Raw genomic sequence first — 19915 nt, forward strand, 5'->3', positions numbered from 1 at the left:
TTGGAAGGCCAGATAAAAGTGGGACTAGAGAGAAATGAGTATCTACGAGATACCCTTCCTAACAGTTCTGGCATTTAAAAAGCAACATATTAAAAAACAAAACAACTTCAGTCCAACAGAAAAAAAAAGACTAAGAATCAAATAAAACTCCTGAAAAGGCATGATTTGTTGAGATTTTATAAAGAGCTATGTACAAGTACCTACTCTAGACAGAAGAAAAAAGAAATAACGAAGTTAACCTGAGAACAAGTTTAGCTAGCACCAGGAATATATATGCAGTTCAAGTACACCTCATCACCCATCAATAAAGTAAAATATTTTCCCTCCTGAATTTTATCCAATAAATATCTGATTTAAGAGGAGGTACGCAAGAAGAATATTATTTGCCACAGATGTTAGGAACTTTAGAGTAGCCACGAAAAAAAAATTCCTTGGCCTAAGTAATATATTAAAGATGGAATGAATTAAGTCAATCATTCAGCATACGATGTTAACAAAACTAGTACATTTGTAGGAGCAAATAACATTTTGTTTGAGAGTTCAAATTGGAATTTTCTTTAGGCTTTTTTGGATTCTCTGTGGAAAAAAAGGATCTTCTAAATTTCTAGATCAATGGTATAACCGTTGTAACATTTAAATATTTAAGTCCCAGAAAGTAATGCCTCTAATGGAAATGGAACATAATTTTGGCATACTTTTAACAAGTATCAAAATGTACACCAGTCAGAATGGCTATTATCAAAAAGTCAAAAAATAACAGATACTGGCAGGGTTATGAGAGAAAGAAATGCTTATCCACTGTTGTTGGGAGTGTAAATTAGTTCAACCATTGTGGAAAGCAGTGTGGCGATTCCTCAAAGAACTAAAAACAGAAATACCATTTGATCCAGCAATCCCTTTACTGGGTATACACCCAGAAGAATATAAATGGTTCTATTATAAAGACACATGCACACGTATGTTCACTGAAACACTGTTCACAATAGCAGACATGGAATCAACCTAAATGCCCATCAATGGTAGACTGGATAAAGAAAACATGGTACATATGCACCATGGAATACTATGCAGCCATAAAAAAGAATGAGATTGTGTCCTCTGCAGGGACATGTATATAGCTGGATGCCATTATCCTTAACAAACTAATGCAGAAACAAAAACCAAATACTGCATGTTCTCACTTTAAGTGGGAGCTAAATAATGAGAACACATGGACACACAGAGGGGAACAAGACACACTGGGGCTTACCAGAGGGTGAAGGGTGGGAGGAGGGAGAGGATCAAGAAAAATAACTAATGGGTACTAGGCTTAATACCCGGGTGACAAAATAATCTGTATAACAAACCACCGTGACCCAAGTTTATCTATATAACAAACCTACACGTGTACCCCTGAACTTTAAAAGTTAAAAAACAAAAACAAAGATAACGTGAATTACATATTCTTATAACCAAATTCTTAATATAATTGTAAGGGAAATAAATCATAATTAGACTGCATTTACAAATGTGGAACTTAATCATTAGAAATCTTCAAAATGAATTTTATTATATATCAGATTATTTAACAAGACAGAACACAGCTCTAAAATTATAAGGAAAGACAAAATATATTATTCTACATACAGAAGCTTGTTTAAATACAACTCATCTTTAATATATTAAATAGGTAGGATCTTGTCAGTTTGCATTTTTTGTCTTCTTTCAAATCAGGAAAGAAGAAAATGCAAGCATCAAACAGTTTATAGAGTTGTCTTAGGAGCAGGTACACCATGTGTATCTGCTTTCTTATTTGTATAACACTATCCCCCAAATAAATCAATGGACAAAAATAAATTGGAATCAGTTCAAAAGTATGTTTTCCACTTTCAGACATGGAATATTCAGTCTATATATGTAGTCATTTAAATTTTAATCTAAAAAATGATGACAATGGTTTGCAAATAACTTTAAAAAAAATTGACCATCTGTTTTAACAACAAATCAATTCTGTGTTTGCATGCATAGTAGTTAGGAACTAAATTATTAATATAATCGCAAAATTATTTAGATGTGATTTTAAGAGATAGATTTCATTTTCCTAGCCTGTCAAGCAAATGTTTAAAACAAACAAGAAATGGTCAGAAGCCATATATATATATATCTATATATATATACACACAGATATATATATACACACACACACACACACATATTCTAAAGTGAAATCAAGGACCATCTGACTATAAAAAATTAAACAATGGAATTACTAATAAGAACACATATATAATAGAAGAATAAAACTTTGAAATTATTACCTTAAAAGATAAAAATAATTTTAACATTTTATTAGTATCTTCCTAAATGTTAGAGGATTTTTTTAATAGCACAATCTCCCAACTAAAAGATTTGGAGAGGCTGTACTATAGTATTTAAATAACAGAAACAAAAAACCCCAAATCCCCAACACCAGGAAGTGTAGGCTACACTAACAGTGAATGGTAAGAGAAGTATATAATCAGGTTACTTTTACCCATGAGTATATCTAAAGAATCACAGTTTATTTCAAACTTTCATAATTCCAAAATAATATGAGACATCTTCTCAGGATAAGTTTTTAATAAAGATTAAAATATAGAGTGGGAGATTAAACCACTTTTCTCTGAGATTTTAAGCTTGGCACACACAAAGTAACCTTTGGCTCATACACATATATATACAAATTAGGATGACAAAGCCAAATGATATTATGCTTCATGCAAATAATCTTATTTTTATTCTACAACAATGCATTTTACATCCTTATATAATGGCAGAAACATGACTGGGTTCACTCAAGACAAACCTATGGGTTGTCCTTTAAATGATTATGTCTCAAAAAAGACTTACTGCTAAATATTTAAGTATTATTCTTAAAATCATCAGTGTTTTCTACAAGATGGCTACAATAAGACTTACCTCAGTCTTTTTACTAATGTGATCTGTAAATGAAAAAGAAACAAATATGAAAATTTATTGAAGGAATTTAACATACAAAAATGTAAAAAAAAAAAAAAAAAACCAAACTGAAAGAATTTCAAAATTATCTCCTATGAGTTATAGAAGTCATTTAAGAGTTTTCTAGGATTCTCATGTGATTTACTTTTCTAGGTTTAAGATGTTAAAATTCAGTATATAATTACTAACTTACTCAGCTTAAGGATCAAGTCTTATTATCCTAGGTAAATCCCACCCATATCAAGGGATATTATTGCATTTTAAGCATATGAGTTCCACGTAATTTAGTTTTTTGGTTCCGCATAATTTGGGAGGTGGGGGGAGCAAGTCAAGGGGACACAAATATGTCCAAAATCAAATCACAGGTTACTATAACTACAAAATATGTTCAGATTACTGCTTTTGTGTAATGAAAAGGTAGAATAGTAATTTATGTCCTTTAAAACTATTAGCTATTTTAAAAACATATATCAAGGTGACTTAATAGCACTATAAAAGAATCCTAAAAATTGATATATATTTATAGAATTAACACAAAAAATAACCCATAACAAATATATCTAGATGAAACAAATTATTGGCCTAGAAACAACACAGCATTTCTGGAAAGGAATTATCAAGAGCCGAATGAGGAAAGCATAAGGGAGTCTAAAGTACAAATAAGGCCAGGGGTGATGGCTCACACCTGTAATCCCAGCACTTTGGGAGGCCCAGGCGGGCGGATCACCTGAGGCCAGGAGTTTGAGACCAGGCTGGCCAACATGGTGAAACCCCATCTCTACTAAAAATAAAAAAAAATAGCCAGGCATGGTGGTACACACTTGTAATCTCAATTACTTGGGAGGCTGAGGCATGAGAATCGCTTGAACCCAGGAGGCGGAAGCTGCAGAGGGCCAGGATCATGCTATTGCACTCCAACCTGGGCGACAGAGCAAGACTCTGTCTCTAAATAAAGTACAAATAGCGAGCAAGTATTCTTATTTAAAGTAGAGATGATCAGGATATCTAATACTTAACAATGCTTCTTGTGTACAGCAGAAATTTTCTATTCTCAAGGACTAAAAATAATATAACTTTCTCATGACTGAGAATCTAAAAGCTGGTCCAGTTCTCTAAAGAATTTCTTGATCAGAATAGTGTCCATAAACACAGTAAATGCCAAAATCACCAACTTCAGATCAAACTACCAAATCTTGGTAAATTAGACAGTCACTCTTCCAGCATGTTCTATTTAGCATACAGTGATGCCAGAACCTAAGGAAGAACCTCAACTGTGTTAATCATGACTTGCAAAAGCTGTGTAGCTTCTCTTTAATAACATACTGATGTTTTTCTCAAATTTACATACTATTTAAGAAATCAAATGTAGAAAACAGGAGTTTTAGAAAGCATTCTTTCCATGTTTCTGCCTAGTTTTTAAAAAAATGTATTTCTTTTTTCTTTTTTTTTTTTTTGAGATGGAGTCTCACCCTGCCACCCAGGCTGGAGTGCAGTGGTATGATCTCGGCTCACTGCAACCTCTGCCTCCCGGGTTCAAGTGATTCTCCTGCCTCAGCCTCCCGAGTAGTTGGGACTACAGGCACGTGCCACCATGTCCAGCTAATTTTTTGTATTTTTAGTAAAGATGGGTTTCATCATGTTAGCCAGGATGGTCTTGATCTCCTAACCTCATGATCCACCCACCTCGGCCTCCTAAAAGTGCTGGGATTACAGGCGTGAGCCACCATGGCCAGCCTCTGGCTCCTAGCCTCAAGCGATCTCCTGCCTTGGCCTCCCAAAGCACTGGGATTAAAGGTATGGTCCACTGCATCCAGCCCAAAATAGATTTCTTAGGTGAAATCTTTTTTACTAAACTTGGATTTTTTTTTTTTTTTTTGAGATAGATGGAGTTTCGCTCTTGTTGCCCAGGTTGGAGTGCAATGGTGCAATCTTGGCTCACTGCAACCTCCACCTCTTGGGTTCAGGCAATTCTCCTGCCTCAGCCTCCTGAGTAGCTAGGATTACAGGCATGCACTACTACGCCTGGCTAATTTTTTGTATTTAGTAGAGATGGGGTTTCACCATGTTGGCCAGGCTGGTCTCAAACTCCTGACCTCAGGTGATCCACCTGCCTCAGCCTCCCAAAGTGCTGGAATTGCAGGCGTGAGCCATCGCGCCCAGCGTTTTTTCTGTTTTTTTTTAAGATGAAGTCCCACTCTGTTGCCCCAGGCTGGAGTCCAATGGCACAACCTCGGCTCACTAAAACCTCCACCTCCCCGGTTCAATAGATTCTCCTGCCTCAGCCTCTGGAGTAGCTGGGATTACAGGCACACGCCACCACGCCCAGCTACTCTTTGTATTTTTAGTAGAGACAGGGTTTCACCATGTTGGCCAGGCTGGGCTCGAACTCCTGACCTGAAATGGATCCACCTGCCTTGTCCCCGCAAAGTGCTAGGATTACAGGCGTGTGCCACCACGCCCAACCAAAACTTGGAAATTTTAATATGTATTTGTTCTTTTAACCCCAAAGCAAAGCAGCTTAATCACTGGCAGCCTACAGGGAAAAACTTTCTGGACCCTCAAAGGAAAACAATATAATCTTCAAATATATTCTCTGATTTTCAAAGAAAGGCTTATTTCTGAAAGCAGTATTTAGGTTTTTTTCTTTTTGAAATTACTGCTATGGTAATATTTATCCTCACAGAACAATGCCCAATGTACTGAGGCTGAATTCATATGAATCAAATAAAATGCTCTGTCAATGAACAAATAGCTGTTCATATGGCGAGCAACTATTCTGACTTGTATAGACACAACGCTGTTCAATAAAATTTTCTGTGATGACAGTAATGTTCTATAGCTGGACTAACATGGAAGCCACTAGTTGTGACTACTGAGCACTTGAAATATGGCTAATGCAATTAAGAAACTACATTTTCATTTTAATTTTTATTTAAACTGCCACACATGAATAGTAGCTACCATACTGTACAGCACAGGCTAAGTATTTTTAACATTACCCACATTAAATATAATGTGCTTTGTGGTTTATCTTCAAAAGTTTAGTGGATAGTAAAATTCCTTCTGTCTTCTCCATTTGATAAAAAATACAAATGATACTATAAACACTTTTCTGGTAATAAGTCTCATTCTAAAATTTGTATTTTAATTTTCTAAGATGCAGTTCCAGATAACTTGAAGAGGTTGACCAATAATGGCTGAAATATGAAAATACTATTCCTGGCATACTGTAAGCCAAATCAGTTCATGTATAAGGAAAATAATATGTTTCAAGATGACTCAAATTACAAATGTCAGTTTTTATTTTCAGTAAGTTTTAGGAAAGAGAGAAACTCAAAAATACAAAAAGATAAATTCTTACTAAAGTTTTATGAAGTTTTAATGACTGATTTTAAATTACTTTAAAACCCCAAATGGTTTTAGTTTATTTCCAAACAGTTTTGTCCCTTCCAAAACTCATGTTGGAATTTAATCGCCACCAGGTGTGGTGGCTCATGCCTGTAATCCCAGCAGTTTGGGAGGCCAAGGCGGGCAGATCTCCTGAGCTCAGGAGTTTGAGACCACCCTGGGCAAGATGGTGAAACCCCGTCTCTACTAAAAAATACAAAAGACTAGTTGGGCATGGTGACACGGGCCTGTAGTCCCAGCTACTCGGGAGACTGAGGCATAAGAATTGCTTGAGTCATGGAGGCGGAGGTTACAGTGAGCCATGACTGCACCACTGCACTCCAGCTTGGGCTACAGAGTGAGACTCCACCTAAAAAAAAAAAAAAAAGAAAAAGAAATTTAATTGCCATTGTAACAATATTAAGAGGTGAGATCTTTAACAGGTAATTAGGCCATCAGAGCTCCACCCTCACAGGTGGGATTGGTTATAAAAGGGCAAATTTGGCCCCCTTTTGCTCTCACTCTTGCCATGTGATGACTTGTCAAGAAGGCCCTCACCAGATGCTGGCATCTTGATATTGAACTTCCCAGCTTCCAGAACTGTGAGCCAATAAACTTCCATTCATTATAAATGACCCATTCTCAAGTACTCTGTTACAGCAGTACAAAACGAACTAAGACGCAGGTTTACATTTTTTACATTCTACATGATACATGAACAACTTTTACTTACTGTTTAAAAATTAGAAAGATATTTACAACTGAAGTATAAAACAGATGTAGAATAGTTCTTTTAGCATAATAGCATTGTATATACATTACCTTCCGAATGAAAATCTTTTAGTGATACTGTGAGAGGTTTGTCTTTTCCCTGATGATTCTTTCTTTTATCTTTTTTATTCATAACTTTGGACTGAGCTGAAGTATTTTCAGCATTTTCATACTCCTAAAAAGAATTACCAACAACAATTAAGTTCAGTTTACAAACTGTAAAATAAACTCACCAATAGGTAATATGTTTCTTGAGGTTTATTTTTTAAAGATAAAAGGCAAATAAAAAACCAAAATTTAGGCTAGCCAAATTGTATAAAGGGATACCTCTTTATTCATTTACTCAATCCCTTACATCTTAAACATTAAAATGAAAACAAAAAAAGTCATACCTTGGCCTATAACCCCCTCCTCATTGCTACCTTCTTCCTTTTAAGACCAAATTTAAGACAATAATCAGCAATTTCCTGCCTCATCCCACTGAAATCTGGCTTCTGCTGGTCTCTGACACTAAAATTAAGGTCAACCTCCTCTTTATTGCCATATCCAAAACACATTATTTTTTTTCAAGCATCTCTTGGTTTTCTTAATACATTTCTGACTACTGCTAAGTTTCCTTTGCTGGCTTCTTTTCTCAACCTTCTCAAAAGCGTAGCGGTTGTTCACATTATCCCACTCTTAACCTATTTTTTTAATGCTTTATACCCACTGCTTTTCAATCTCAAAGTTTAAAGTTCTACCAATAAACTAATTATTTCTGTATAGACAGACAACTGAACTGGAATGTTCAATAAGCATCTCCACACGAAATGTATTCTATCTTTCCATCTCACCACCCTGCCTTCCCCACTCAATCCTTTATGAAGTACCTTGTTATGCCGCCACCATGTGCACATCTGTCTAAGTTGGAAACCTCAGAGTATCCTTGCCTACTCTCCTACACACCTTACAGCCAATTAACTACTAGGTCTTGTTTAACTTATCTCCTTAAGATATCTTAAATTCATTCTCTGTTCTTTGTACATTCTGTCATTCCCCCATCTCCCTTTTGCTTGGATACTGCAACAGTCTCCAATTTTAGTTCCTCAATCCATCTTCTACACTGCTACACATGAGTTTCTAAAATGAAAACCCAAAATCAATCTAAAAGTTAAAATGATTAAACAGCTTTCTGCCAATGGATGTATAAAACCCAATCTCCTTGCCTAGTACATGAAGCAATTTATGTCATATCCTTCTGGCTGTATCTCCAGAAGTTCTAGGTCCTTAAATGACAGTTTTTCAAATATGCTATATTCTTTCACATGTACACATCTTATATACTTGCCACTCCTTCCTTCAGAATGCCTACTTTCCTCTTGTCTACCTCATGAACTTCTAATACATCTAATAAGACTCTTCAAAGAATCCTTTCCTAAAACCCATCCCCATCAAAGGCACTGAAAAGCCTTCTATCTTTCTGAATTTCCACTGCACTGAGAACATACATCTCTCAATACTATACACTATGTCTCCCTCCACTACACTCAAGGGGCACACTTTGGCTATTCAATAATTATTTGGTGAATAACTGACAGAACAGAACAGAAAATGCTATCCCAGCCGGGTGTGGTGGCTCACGCCTGTAATCCCAGCACTTTGGGAGGCCGAGGCGGGCGGATCACCTGAGGTTGGGAGTTCAAGACTAGCCTGACCAAGATGGAGAAATCCCATCTCTACTAAAAGTACAAAATTAGCTGGGGTGGTGGCACATGCCTGTAATCCCAGCTACTCGGGAGGCTGAGGCAGGAGAATCGCTTGAACCCGGGAGGCGGGGGTTGTGGTGAGCCGAGATTGCGCCATTACACTCCAGCCTGGGCAACAACAACGAAACCCTGTCTCAAAAAAAAAAAAGAAAGAAAAGAAAGAAAAGAAAAAGAAAATGCCATCCCAAACTTTAGTTATCTGTTATAAAAATCCTTAGGCTAAAACAATTGTATTAGAAGTTGTTTTATTGAATATTGACTTTTATCTCAATGACTACCCATCAATGTAATCACATCAAACTACCCACTGCATACAAAAGAAGCTCCTCCCTTCTCTTAGTCATTATTGTCGGCTAAAATCAATGATTTTGAGTACTACACCTATGACTGTGCAAAGAACACTGGCTGGGAGCATGACATTTTATCAACACTATTTACTCTATTTCTCCTCTAAGGTACAGGTAATCCTTCTAGCTTTAGAATCTAGACATGTATCTATAAATCTAACAGCAAGAAGTCACCTTTGTATAATATTCTATTTGATAAATTTTATCTCCTAATTGAGCAAGACAGGATTACTTTTCCAGTGTAACCTGACAGTCCATTTAAATGATTCAATCATAGTAAAACTAGCTGTATCAATTTTTGTAATTTTCCTGCTTTGTGTCTAATGGGTATGTAACAATAATGGTTATAGTTCATTCTTCGTTATTTGGGGTAACAGAAAGGGATATGGAAATGAAACACATATAATATATACAGCCCACTTTATTAGTGACTTTTTCCCTTTTCCCTTGAACTATAAATCACTAGCAAAATCAATGCTGTGAATTTTTTTGTTAAGATGGGATCTCCCTTTCTTGCCCAGGTGGGAGGAGTGCAGTAGGATGATCATAGCTCACTGCATCCTCTAACTGCTGGGTTCAAGGGATTCTCCCACCTCAGCCTCTCAAGTAGCTGGGAATACAGGCTCACACCACCATGCCCAGCTAATTAAAAAAAAAATATTTAGAGACAGTGTCTTGCTGTGTTAACCCAAGCTAGTCTCAAACTCCTGGCCTCAAGCAATCCTCCTGTCTCAGCCTCCTGAGTAGCTGCTGTGAATTTTAATTATTCACTTCTTTTAATTTTGGATGAAGAGACACTAATGCACAAGGACATGGCCAAAAAGTCTTAAGGATGACCAGAGGCCATTTATGATCAACCACTGAGTAATCACAGCTTGAACAAATGTTATAAACCAAAAAAGAATCCCAATAAATGTTAAGGAATAAAATGTTAAATGATATTAACATAATGAATACTCACACAATTTAAATACAGAAACTGGAAACCCACACTCTTTTTACTTAAATCCTCCTTCAATAACAAGCTATAGAATGCATTTCAACACACAACCTAATATCAAACCTCAGTGACAAATGCTGAGTTTTCAAGGCCAAAATTTCAGAAATGGCCTTCTACTTTATTTGATTTGTAGTGCATCTCTGACAGAGGGTCTCTCAATAAATGCCCCTGTACCGTAATAGCCCATATTAAATTTTTAAATCCACTTATTTTCTACGTTCATCTAAAATTAAAATAATCGGCAGGGCACAGTGGCTCACACCTGTAATCCCAGCACTTTGGGAGGCCAAGGCGGGTGGATCAGCAGAGCTCAGGAGTTTGAGACCAGCCTGGCCAACATGGCAAAATCCCATCTCTACTGAAAAAAAACAAAATTTAGCTGGGTGTGGTGGCTCACGCCTGTAGTCCCAGCTACTCAGGAGGCTGAGGCGTGAGAATAGCTTGAACCTGGGAGGCGAAGGTTGCAGTGAGGTGAGATCATGCCACTGCAATCCAGCCTGGGCAAGAGAGTGAGACTCAGTCCCAAGAAAAAATAATAATAAAAATAAATAAAATAAAATTAAAATCATCTGTTGTGAACTTTATTCTCTCTCTTCCCTTCATCTTGGGTGATGAAATTCCTTAACTAAACATTCCAAGTCACCAGACAAAGCTTAATTCCAACTGTTTCTGTTCTATCTCAAAACTTGAGAAGGAATCCTATTATAAACACTTCTTGGTAATATTTTATTATGGTAATGAATTTTTGGACAAACTTTATAGAAGAAATTTTATGTAAAATTCAAGTAGGTTGACTTTAACTTCTCACCACTTAAACTTCTAAAATATCTAAATCAGTAAGTATGAAAATACCTTTTTGTGTTCTTCATATTCTAGTTTACTTAGTAACAATGCCTTCTCAAGATCTGCTTCAAACATTTCAGATGTCAGCTAAAAAAAAAAAGTTTCACAATAAACAGACAGTATCATTACATCACAGAAGCAAAATAACCATACATATTACTATATAGAGAGGAAAAGAAAGCAAATACGTTAAAAAACAATATGGATTCTCCAAAGTTATCTAACCATGCCAAACTAGGAAGCCTATATTCTATAGAAGACATCAAAATACAAACTTCCAATTTTGAGATTTCCATTTCTCCTCTTCATTGTTAATTATCTATTGTATATGATATAATCTTATTTTTTACCTTAATAAAAAAATCTTACCAAATAATTGGCACTATAATAGATGTCAAAGGCAACATTCAGTTTAGGACACTAAAAATTATGAGTGATTATTACTCAAAAATATAAGAATACTAAAAAATAACTCAATAAGCATTATTAAACACAATATACCATTTCCTGAATATAGAAAAAACCACAGGTACAAAATAAGTTTGCCAAATGTCCTGGCATATGCCAGGTGTTACAGAAAAATTGTTCATAGTGCATCTTTTTACTCTCAAAATGATAAACTATATGGTTGCTTTAAGTCATCTAATAATGATTCTTTGTGATATATATTTGTTCCTCTTTTTCACTAATCAATCTCACCTAACTTTTTAAAATCCAGTTTTCACCACCCTCCAATCCAATTAATCTCTACAAGACTTACTTTTCCTAATGCCAAACAGAATGCCGCAGTAGTTGGATGCGACTTTGAGTTGTCCACTACTGGGCATAAGGTGAGTGGGTATATAAGATAGCTGCAACATGACATGGGTAAACATCCTGAATTTGTGTACATGTATGTGTCTATGTGTACAGGATAACAAAAGCATAAATGTAGTGGGCATCTCTTGTTTTTATCTGTCCAGAATCCCTTCCTCAATTCCTTTAAATAAGTGCACTTCATTCCAAAGTCCCATGGTTTCAGCAGGACAGCCAGTAGCATAATTCTGTACACTAAGCACTACCATACCACACAAACACCCAAGCTACCATCACCAATGACAAAAGGTGGGGGCAAGTGATCCAATTCCTTTTTTTTTTCTCCCAGGAATTAAATTTTGAGAACAAAGAAAAAGTAGGTGGAGTTTAATTATCTGATGATAACCTTCGAAAAATGACATCTACTAGCTCATGCCTCTGAGCACTCCCAAATTCCTTGGTTTCCAGCTTTGCCAAGACCTAATTATTTAGTTTTTAATTCAAATCTGTGAATCACTCAGTATCCTTCAAAAAAGTTTTTTTGTCTAAGGTAATCATAATTGTTTCTATTGCTTAATGATTTTTAAATATCTAAACTAAAATAGAAACCAACTCCAAAAAGAAGTGATCTGTTTTAAAGAGACACCTTAAAAACTAGAAAAATCTTAATACTGGACAGTATGAACTAAACATTTCTAAACAAAGTCATCCCTTTGAAAGCATCTAATCCTATGCTGATACAATAAAAAGAGAGGAAAAAAGGATTAAGCTTACACAGAAAAACAATCTAACGCAGAAAAATACAATTAGAATTAAAATGGTAAGTAAGGATATATAGAACCAGAAAATCAGATTAAGCCCAGTGTAAATTACACATACTTTATGGATTAACTGAAAAGAATTGAAGAATTAATCTAAACTAGTAATTAGCAAGAAAAAGTAATAAATTAATCTTTTAGGCTTATTATATACACTTATGTATATGGGTATTCAACAGTTATAAGGTAAAAGGAAATTTACATCAATTTCTCCACCTAACCTCATGGCAAACTGATAACAAAATGTTTCACTAAACTTAAAGGACAGTAATCATCCTAACAGAAAAATTAACAAAACTAGGCCAGCACAGTGGTTCACACCTATAATCCCAGCACTTTAGGAGGACAAGGTGGGCGGATCACCTGAGGTCAGGAGTTTGAGACCAGCCTGGCCAACATGGTGAAACCTCGTCTCTACTAAAAATACAAAAAAAGCCACAAAAAAACAAAAACAGCCTGGCATGGTGGTGTATGCCTGTAGTTCTAGCTACTCAGGAGGCTGAGGCAGAAGAATCGCTTGAACCCAGAGGCGGAGGTTGCAGTGAGCTGAGATTGCACCACTGCACTCCAGACTGGATGACAGAGTGGGACTCCCTCTCAAAAAATGAAAAAGAAAAAAAGAAAAAGTAACAAAACTACTTGTTTATTCTGAACAAAGCTTTTCAATTTGCCACTAAACTTTTAATCCCTATTGATGACATTTAATTATAGAAAGGGCATTTGAGATTATTTCTAATATATCACATAGTCTGACAATATTCCAGAAATAAGTTAGTGGGCAGAACAGGTTAGGAAGTTGGAAGTCTTGTTAGATGTCATTTTTATTTTTCATATTAACTCACAGAATTTAAATGTTAAGGCAGCTCATTCTAATCACATGATAAAAACTGAATGAAATAGAAATTTTAGGCCGGGCGCGGTCGCTCACGCCTGTAATCCCAGCACTTTGGGAGGCCGAGATGAGAAGATCAAAAGGTCAGGAGATCGAGACCATCCTGGCTAACATGGTGAAACCCCGTCTCTACTAAAAATACAAAAAAATTAGCCAGGCGTGGTGGTGGGCACCTGTAGTCCCAGCTACACAGGAGGCTGAGGCAGGAGAATGGTGTGAACCCGGGGGGCGGAGCTTGCAGTGAGCTGAGATCGTGCCACTGCACTCTAGCCTGGGTGACAGAGCGAGACTCCGTCTCAGAAAAAAAAAGAAAATAGAAATAGAAATTTTAAAGTAAAACAATATGGCCCTCCCAGCAACTGATTCTAATTGTAGCTTAGACTTTAAATTTACTTTTTAATTGTTAACACAGACTAGTATACAAGAAGATGCAGGTAGACAAAAATGATTTAAATTTAAATTTTTGAAAACTAGAACAAATCTTCCAAAAATTTCACTGTATGATCAATCAGCCACTAAGGATTCATTTAGAGTCTTCTAGGGGCTGTGCCCTCCCTATCTATGGGGCTTAATTTAAAGCAGCAGCATAAATTTGGCTTTTGCCCTCGAAGAATTCCTACCCAGTTGAGGATGTAAGATTAACGTGTATGAACTACAGGAAATAGAACAAGACATTAAAAGAGCTACAAAAGTTGAGAAAAAGAAGATCAACAACAAATGTAATTCAGGGATACAGAAAAAAAATCCTTTTAAGTTGGTATTTAAATATAGATACAATTTGGATAGGCAGAAATAGAATTGCAGGAAGAGCCACATTATGTTAATGTTATAATATTAAGAATAGTTATACTATGGGATACTAAGGAAAGTCATTCTGACAAAAAGTGAATTTTAAACATTACAAGAGAAAGATGTGGAAAAAACACAGGCTTTGGGAGATCACAGAAATGGATAATTTAAATTCCTATTCCACTCATGATAGCTGTGACTTTGAACAAATTATATTAACTTCTGTGAATCTCAGAACATTTAAAAAGGACATTGGAATATCAACTGTACAAGGTAGTTTTGAGGATTTAAAGTTGTAATATGTATGAAGTACCTAGCACAGTTCCTGGCACAAGAGCAGTACCAAATGAATTAGAATTACTCTCCCATGTTGGAGAATAGTAGAAAATAAGATTGCTTAGTTAGGGCAGCATTAGGTTCCAGACACTTTCTAAAATTTAAGGATATAGGGCAGATAAAAGAGGAATGCTAATATTAAATAAAAGTAATTTTTAAGACATAAACTGGAATATTAGAAGAATGAAAACCTAGAATCAATGTGTCTGACTAAGCCATTGTAATCTCAGACAGCATATGGGCACCTGGATCAAAATGTAGCAGTGCAGAAAATAAAGAAGAGACTGATCAAGTTTTGGAACACTGACAATATGAAGTGTGAAAGAATCAAAGATAAGGTTTTTGACTTTAGATAATAGGGAGAATGGTAGCACAAGACTAACACATATCAGAAAAGAGAAAGAAAACATGATTCAAAATTCTCTAAACATATCTTTATTCTCTATCAAAGACTGCTATAAATATAGCTGACAATCTACTTAATCAGTAAATGTATAGGTAAAAGAGAGAGGGAGACAGAGACAGAGACTGGGCCTATAAGACAGGCTCCAGGCAATAAAATACAAATAAAAGCATACTTTTAAAAAAGTACCTTGTTTAAGTTTGCGAATGGTAAGTTCCTTATTATTTTCTTTTTATTTATGGGAGTAGGAGGAAAGGAAGAAAAAGAGGAAATAGTAGGCACTAAAATGCCTACAGAATTCAAGAAGATACTTACATGTGTCCAAGATGGAGTACTTCAGATCCCCTTCCTCTTGACTTCCTCATTGCCTCCTACTCCCCATCTAGTAGTAAAACATTTTTTTTTTCTATTTAAGCAAACCTATAGCTCAATCAGTTAAAGAGTATGAAGAACCAATGAAAAACCTAAAGGACAGTAAATATTTTGGTACTAACATTTTTTAAAAATTAATTTGTAAGTCTAAGTACCATTACAATTTTACCCATTTAAATCCAAACAAAATAAATTCCAAATGAAGAGTTAGTCTTCAATTCTCATAGGCAACATGGAAATATAGTTACTATAAAACACAAGCGGTCATCATTCTGAAGACATCTGACACTTGCAGCCAACTGACTGGACTTAACAGCAGTAGTGCATAGTGGTCCTCCAACCATTAGATTTTCAAAGTGTAGACTACATATCTTTCAGAAATTTGGAAGGCAAGATTATTTTCCCAGAAATCTTACAGTAGTCTTATTGAACATAATTATTCTAAAGGTTGTCAGAGTTCTACAAAAATGACATATATAATTCACATTCATTACCACATTCAGTTCATCTCAGCTAATGTATTTTTATGTCTTCTGAGTGCTGTTTGCATTTACTAAGTCTGTATTTTTGTTGTATGCTTTATCACACCTCCTAGCAATAAAAATGGTTCATGAGTCATGAAAGAATTAGAAGTAGTAATGAAAATAGAACCGTAAATAATGTAACTTATAAAAACACAATAAATTTTGAAATTAACAGGACTCCAATACAGTGAATATAGAATATAAACGTGTATGTGTTAGGACGAGAGTGATGTCACAAAAGGAGCAGAAAAGGAAAGTTATAAATAGAAAATTAAGATAATGAATATTTAAATTTTTCATTTGAGTCATCCATCTATTTGCTCCTAGCTACCTGTCATGAAATCTGGTCAGAAGACTGGGTGTGGTGGCTCACGCCTATAATCCCAGCACTTTGGGAAGCTGAGGTAGGTGGACTGCTTGAGACCAGGAGTTCAAGACCAGCCTGGGCAACATGGCAAAACCCCATCTCTACTAAAAATACAAAAAATTAGCCAGCCATGGTGGAGTGTGCCTGTAGTCCCAGCTACTTGGGAGGCTGAGGCGGGAGAATCATCTGAGCCCGGGAGTCAAGGCTGCAGTTAGCCATGATCACACCACTGCATTCCAGCTTGGGTGATGGGAGTGAGACCCCGTCTCGAAAAATATATGAAAATTTAAAAAAAAGAGAAAGAAACTTGGTGAGACCAGTGGCCTGAAGATATCACAGTTTTTGTTTCACTTTCAAACAAAGCCAAGGGACCTGTAGGAGTCTTTCCAGAACAACTACTAAGTAATGCTTTCCAGCATAAAAGTGATTTTGTTGCTAAAGAGCCAAAAATACAATGGATTTATTTGAATTTACACTCCTTATAAGGAAACCAGGTAGTCAAACTACTGCCAAGGGATTTATTATACCAGCCACATAGTTAATGATAAATATTACACTCACAAACAAAACCAGAACAAGCTATTGGAAAAAAAACCTTTATCAAATGAACTGAAGGATGTCACGTAAGAGAGAACTTGCTATTGTGCACATACTAACAGACATTTCACTTCAGAGTGAGAAAAATACTAGTGACATGTAGAGTTTGAATTAATACAGTAACAGAAGAAATACACAATAAAATTTGGTCTGTTAATCACTGAAACTCTTAAGAACAGATTTTTCTACTTATTTTTTGAGTCATGACTTTTAAAAAAAGGTACACTGGAATCAATAATATCAGTGCATCATGCATAAAGCAGATTATACCTGAAAAACATCTACACAGAGATTTATTCATAGGCAACAGCTATTGGTGAACAATATGTTTCTCGATCTTGATTTAATCATTTTAAAAAACAGTGGCTGGGCGTGGTGGTTCACGCCTGTAATCCCAGCACTTTGGGAGGTGGAGGTGGGGAGGGGAGGATCATGTGAGGTCAGGAGTTCGAGACTAGATTGGCCTGTAAAATCCCACCTCTATTAAAAAAAAAATACAAAAAATTAGCCAGGCGTGGTGGCACACGCCTGTAATCCCAGCTACTCAGGAGGCTGAGGCAGGAGAATCGCTTGAACCCGGGAGGCAGAGGTCACAGTGAGCCGAGATTGTGCCACTGCACTCCAGCCTAGGCGACAAAAGCGAGACTCCATCTCAAAAAAAAAAAAAAAAGTAAAAATTATGCATACAACTAAGTCAAAGCCATGCCCTACATGTTTTTTTAAAAACAGCTTTACTGAGATATAATTTACATATCATTTTATACATCATATATCACATGACACTCATTTCAATTAAGAAACATACACATCTTTTGATATATACATCTAAGCAAATAAATGAGTAGGGAATATAAGACCACTTTTCCACAATGAAGTGTGCTGTGCTGGGATAGATACAAGTTAGCTACTACTTAGAGTTAATTCTTTATTGAACTAGCTTAAATACTCACCACTAGTGTTTTTTTATTATTTGTGCTCTTTATTTAGATTTTCTTTTTAATTGGCAGGAGCACATCTCAGAAAAATTTGCAGGAAGGATAATGGTGGTATACTCTCTCAGTTATTGTTATGTCTGAGAGTGTCTTTTTTTTTGAGATAGGGTCTCGCTCAGTTATTGTTATGTCTGAGGGTGTCTTTTTTTTTTTGAGATAGGGTCTTGCTCTGTCACCCAGGCTGAAGTGCACTAGCATGATCACGGCTCACTGCAGCCTGAGTAGCTGGGACTATAGGCATGCGCTACCACATCCAGTGAATTTTTGCATTTTTTTGTAGAGATGGGGATTTGCCACATTGCCTAGGCTGGTCTCGAACTCCTGGGCTCAAGTGATCTGCCTACCTTGGCCTCCTAAAGTGCTGGGATTACAGGAATGACCTGTTGCACTGGGCCTGAGTGTGTTTCTTTCACATTCACACAAATGACTTCTAGGCTAAATGTGGAATTCCTGGTCCTAACGTTTTGGTTCTGGTATTTAAAGTAGCCAGCCTGATTCTTCATCCTGTGTAGGCGACCAGTTTTCTCCTGTGTATATATTTATACTACTATTTCCTTATTCCTCATTCTTAAAATTAGAATCTAATTCTTAAAAGACTTAAATTTGGTGTTCTTTTCAAGCTTAGGTTTTATCAAAATAATCTTTTTTCTTTTTTGTAGAGCTAGGGTCTCACTATGTTGCCCAGGCCAGTCTCAAACTCCTGGCCTCAAGCAATATTCCTGCCTCAACCTCCCAAAGTGCTGGGATTACAGGCATAAACCACTGCACTCGGCCTATCAACATAATCTCTAATACCTGCGTCTGTTCTATTTATTTCAGGGACATTAATTATGCCTCTGTTTAATTTAAATTCAGTGTTCCAATCTATCATGTCAATTTTATCAGCAAAACTTATCTCAAATTTTCCTTCACACAATTGGCTCAGCTTTCTTTAGTAGATACTCTGGTCCTTCTAATTAAGTTTTTAATCTGCTATGATTTTATTTCCTAAATTTTAAAATTCACCCATCTCACTGTTTTGTTTTGTTTTGTTTTGTTTTTTGAGATGGAGTTTCACTCTTGTTGCCCAGGCTGGAGTGCAATGGCATGATCTTGGCTTACCACAACCTCTACCTCCTGGGTTCAAGATATTCTCCTGCCTCAGTCTCCCAAGTACCTGGGATTACAGGCATGCACCATCATGCCTGGCTAATTTTGTATTTCTAGTAGAAACGGGACTTCTCCATGTTGGTCAGGCTGGTCTCAAACTCCCGACCTCAGGTGATCCGCTCACCTAGGCCTCCCAAAGTGCTGGGATTACAGGTGTGAGCCACTGCGCCTGGCCTCATCTCACTTTTAATTCACCCGTCTCCCTTTTAATTTCTCTCAGTCACTTTTTCATTTTAGTGCATTATTTTATCTTACTTTGTTATATAACATTACTATCCCCTTGACTTTTACAAAATGTTCTAGCCTCTTGATTTTTATTAAAGCAAAAAATAGGTGCTATCTAAAATTAACTTCCATTTCCTGCAGCAAATCTTTTTCAAGGTGTGCTTTTACTCCAGACACTAAGTACAATGTTCTTTTCCTTCATGTGGCAGAAACTTTTCTTCCATTGATACGAGATCAACTGGGATCCAGTGTTTGCTCATAAATAGGTGAACTGAGTGCTTTCCTACTGTCCATCTGGTTAGGTGTTTAATTCTAGCTCTCAGATTGTATGCTGAGGCTTAGTTGACGTAAATTTGCATTATCAATATGGTGATTTAGGAATAGGAAACTTTGTTCTTAGCATAATTTCTCTTTTGTGTTTGACATAAGCAGCCAAATAACAGCTAAGTTTTCCATGTTCAGCTTTCTGTCTGGCTCAGCCCTCCATCCCTGAAATTTCTCATACTGTGTCAGAAAGAACACCCCCTATACTGAATGCTTTCCGCCTAGTATATAGTCATTGCCTGATCTCTGTAAATGTAGCTACT

The 19915-nt window shown here is 36.3% G+C and overlaps 1 protein-coding gene across 3 annotated transcripts in view; it reads right to left on the bottom strand.

Moving 5' to 3' along the window:
• GKAP1 (G kinase anchoring protein 1) overlaps window positions 1-19915 on the bottom strand; it is an 80271-nt gene that overhangs the window by 44616 nt on the left and 15740 nt on the right. For all 3 annotated transcript variants that reach the window (XM_032164385.2, XM_058446183.1, XM_032164384.2), the window contains exons 5-7: window positions 11079-11156; window positions 7186-7309; window positions 2938-2960 (exon numbers count right to left, since the gene is read on the bottom strand). In XM_032164385.2, the coding sequence (XP_032020276.1) occupies window positions 2938-2960; window positions 7186-7309; window positions 11079-11156 (225 nt within the window). The remainder of the gene's footprint in view (window positions 1-2937; window positions 2961-7185; window positions 7310-11078; window positions 11157-19915) is intronic.

The sequence above is a fragment of the Hylobates moloch genome, unplaced genomic scaffold, assembly GCF_009828535.3.
Source record: "Hylobates moloch isolate HMO894 unplaced genomic scaffold, HMol_V3 SCAFFOLD_10, whole genome shotgun sequence".
Classification (NCBI taxonomy): Eukaryota; Metazoa; Chordata; class Mammalia; order Primates; family Hylobatidae; genus Hylobates; species Hylobates moloch.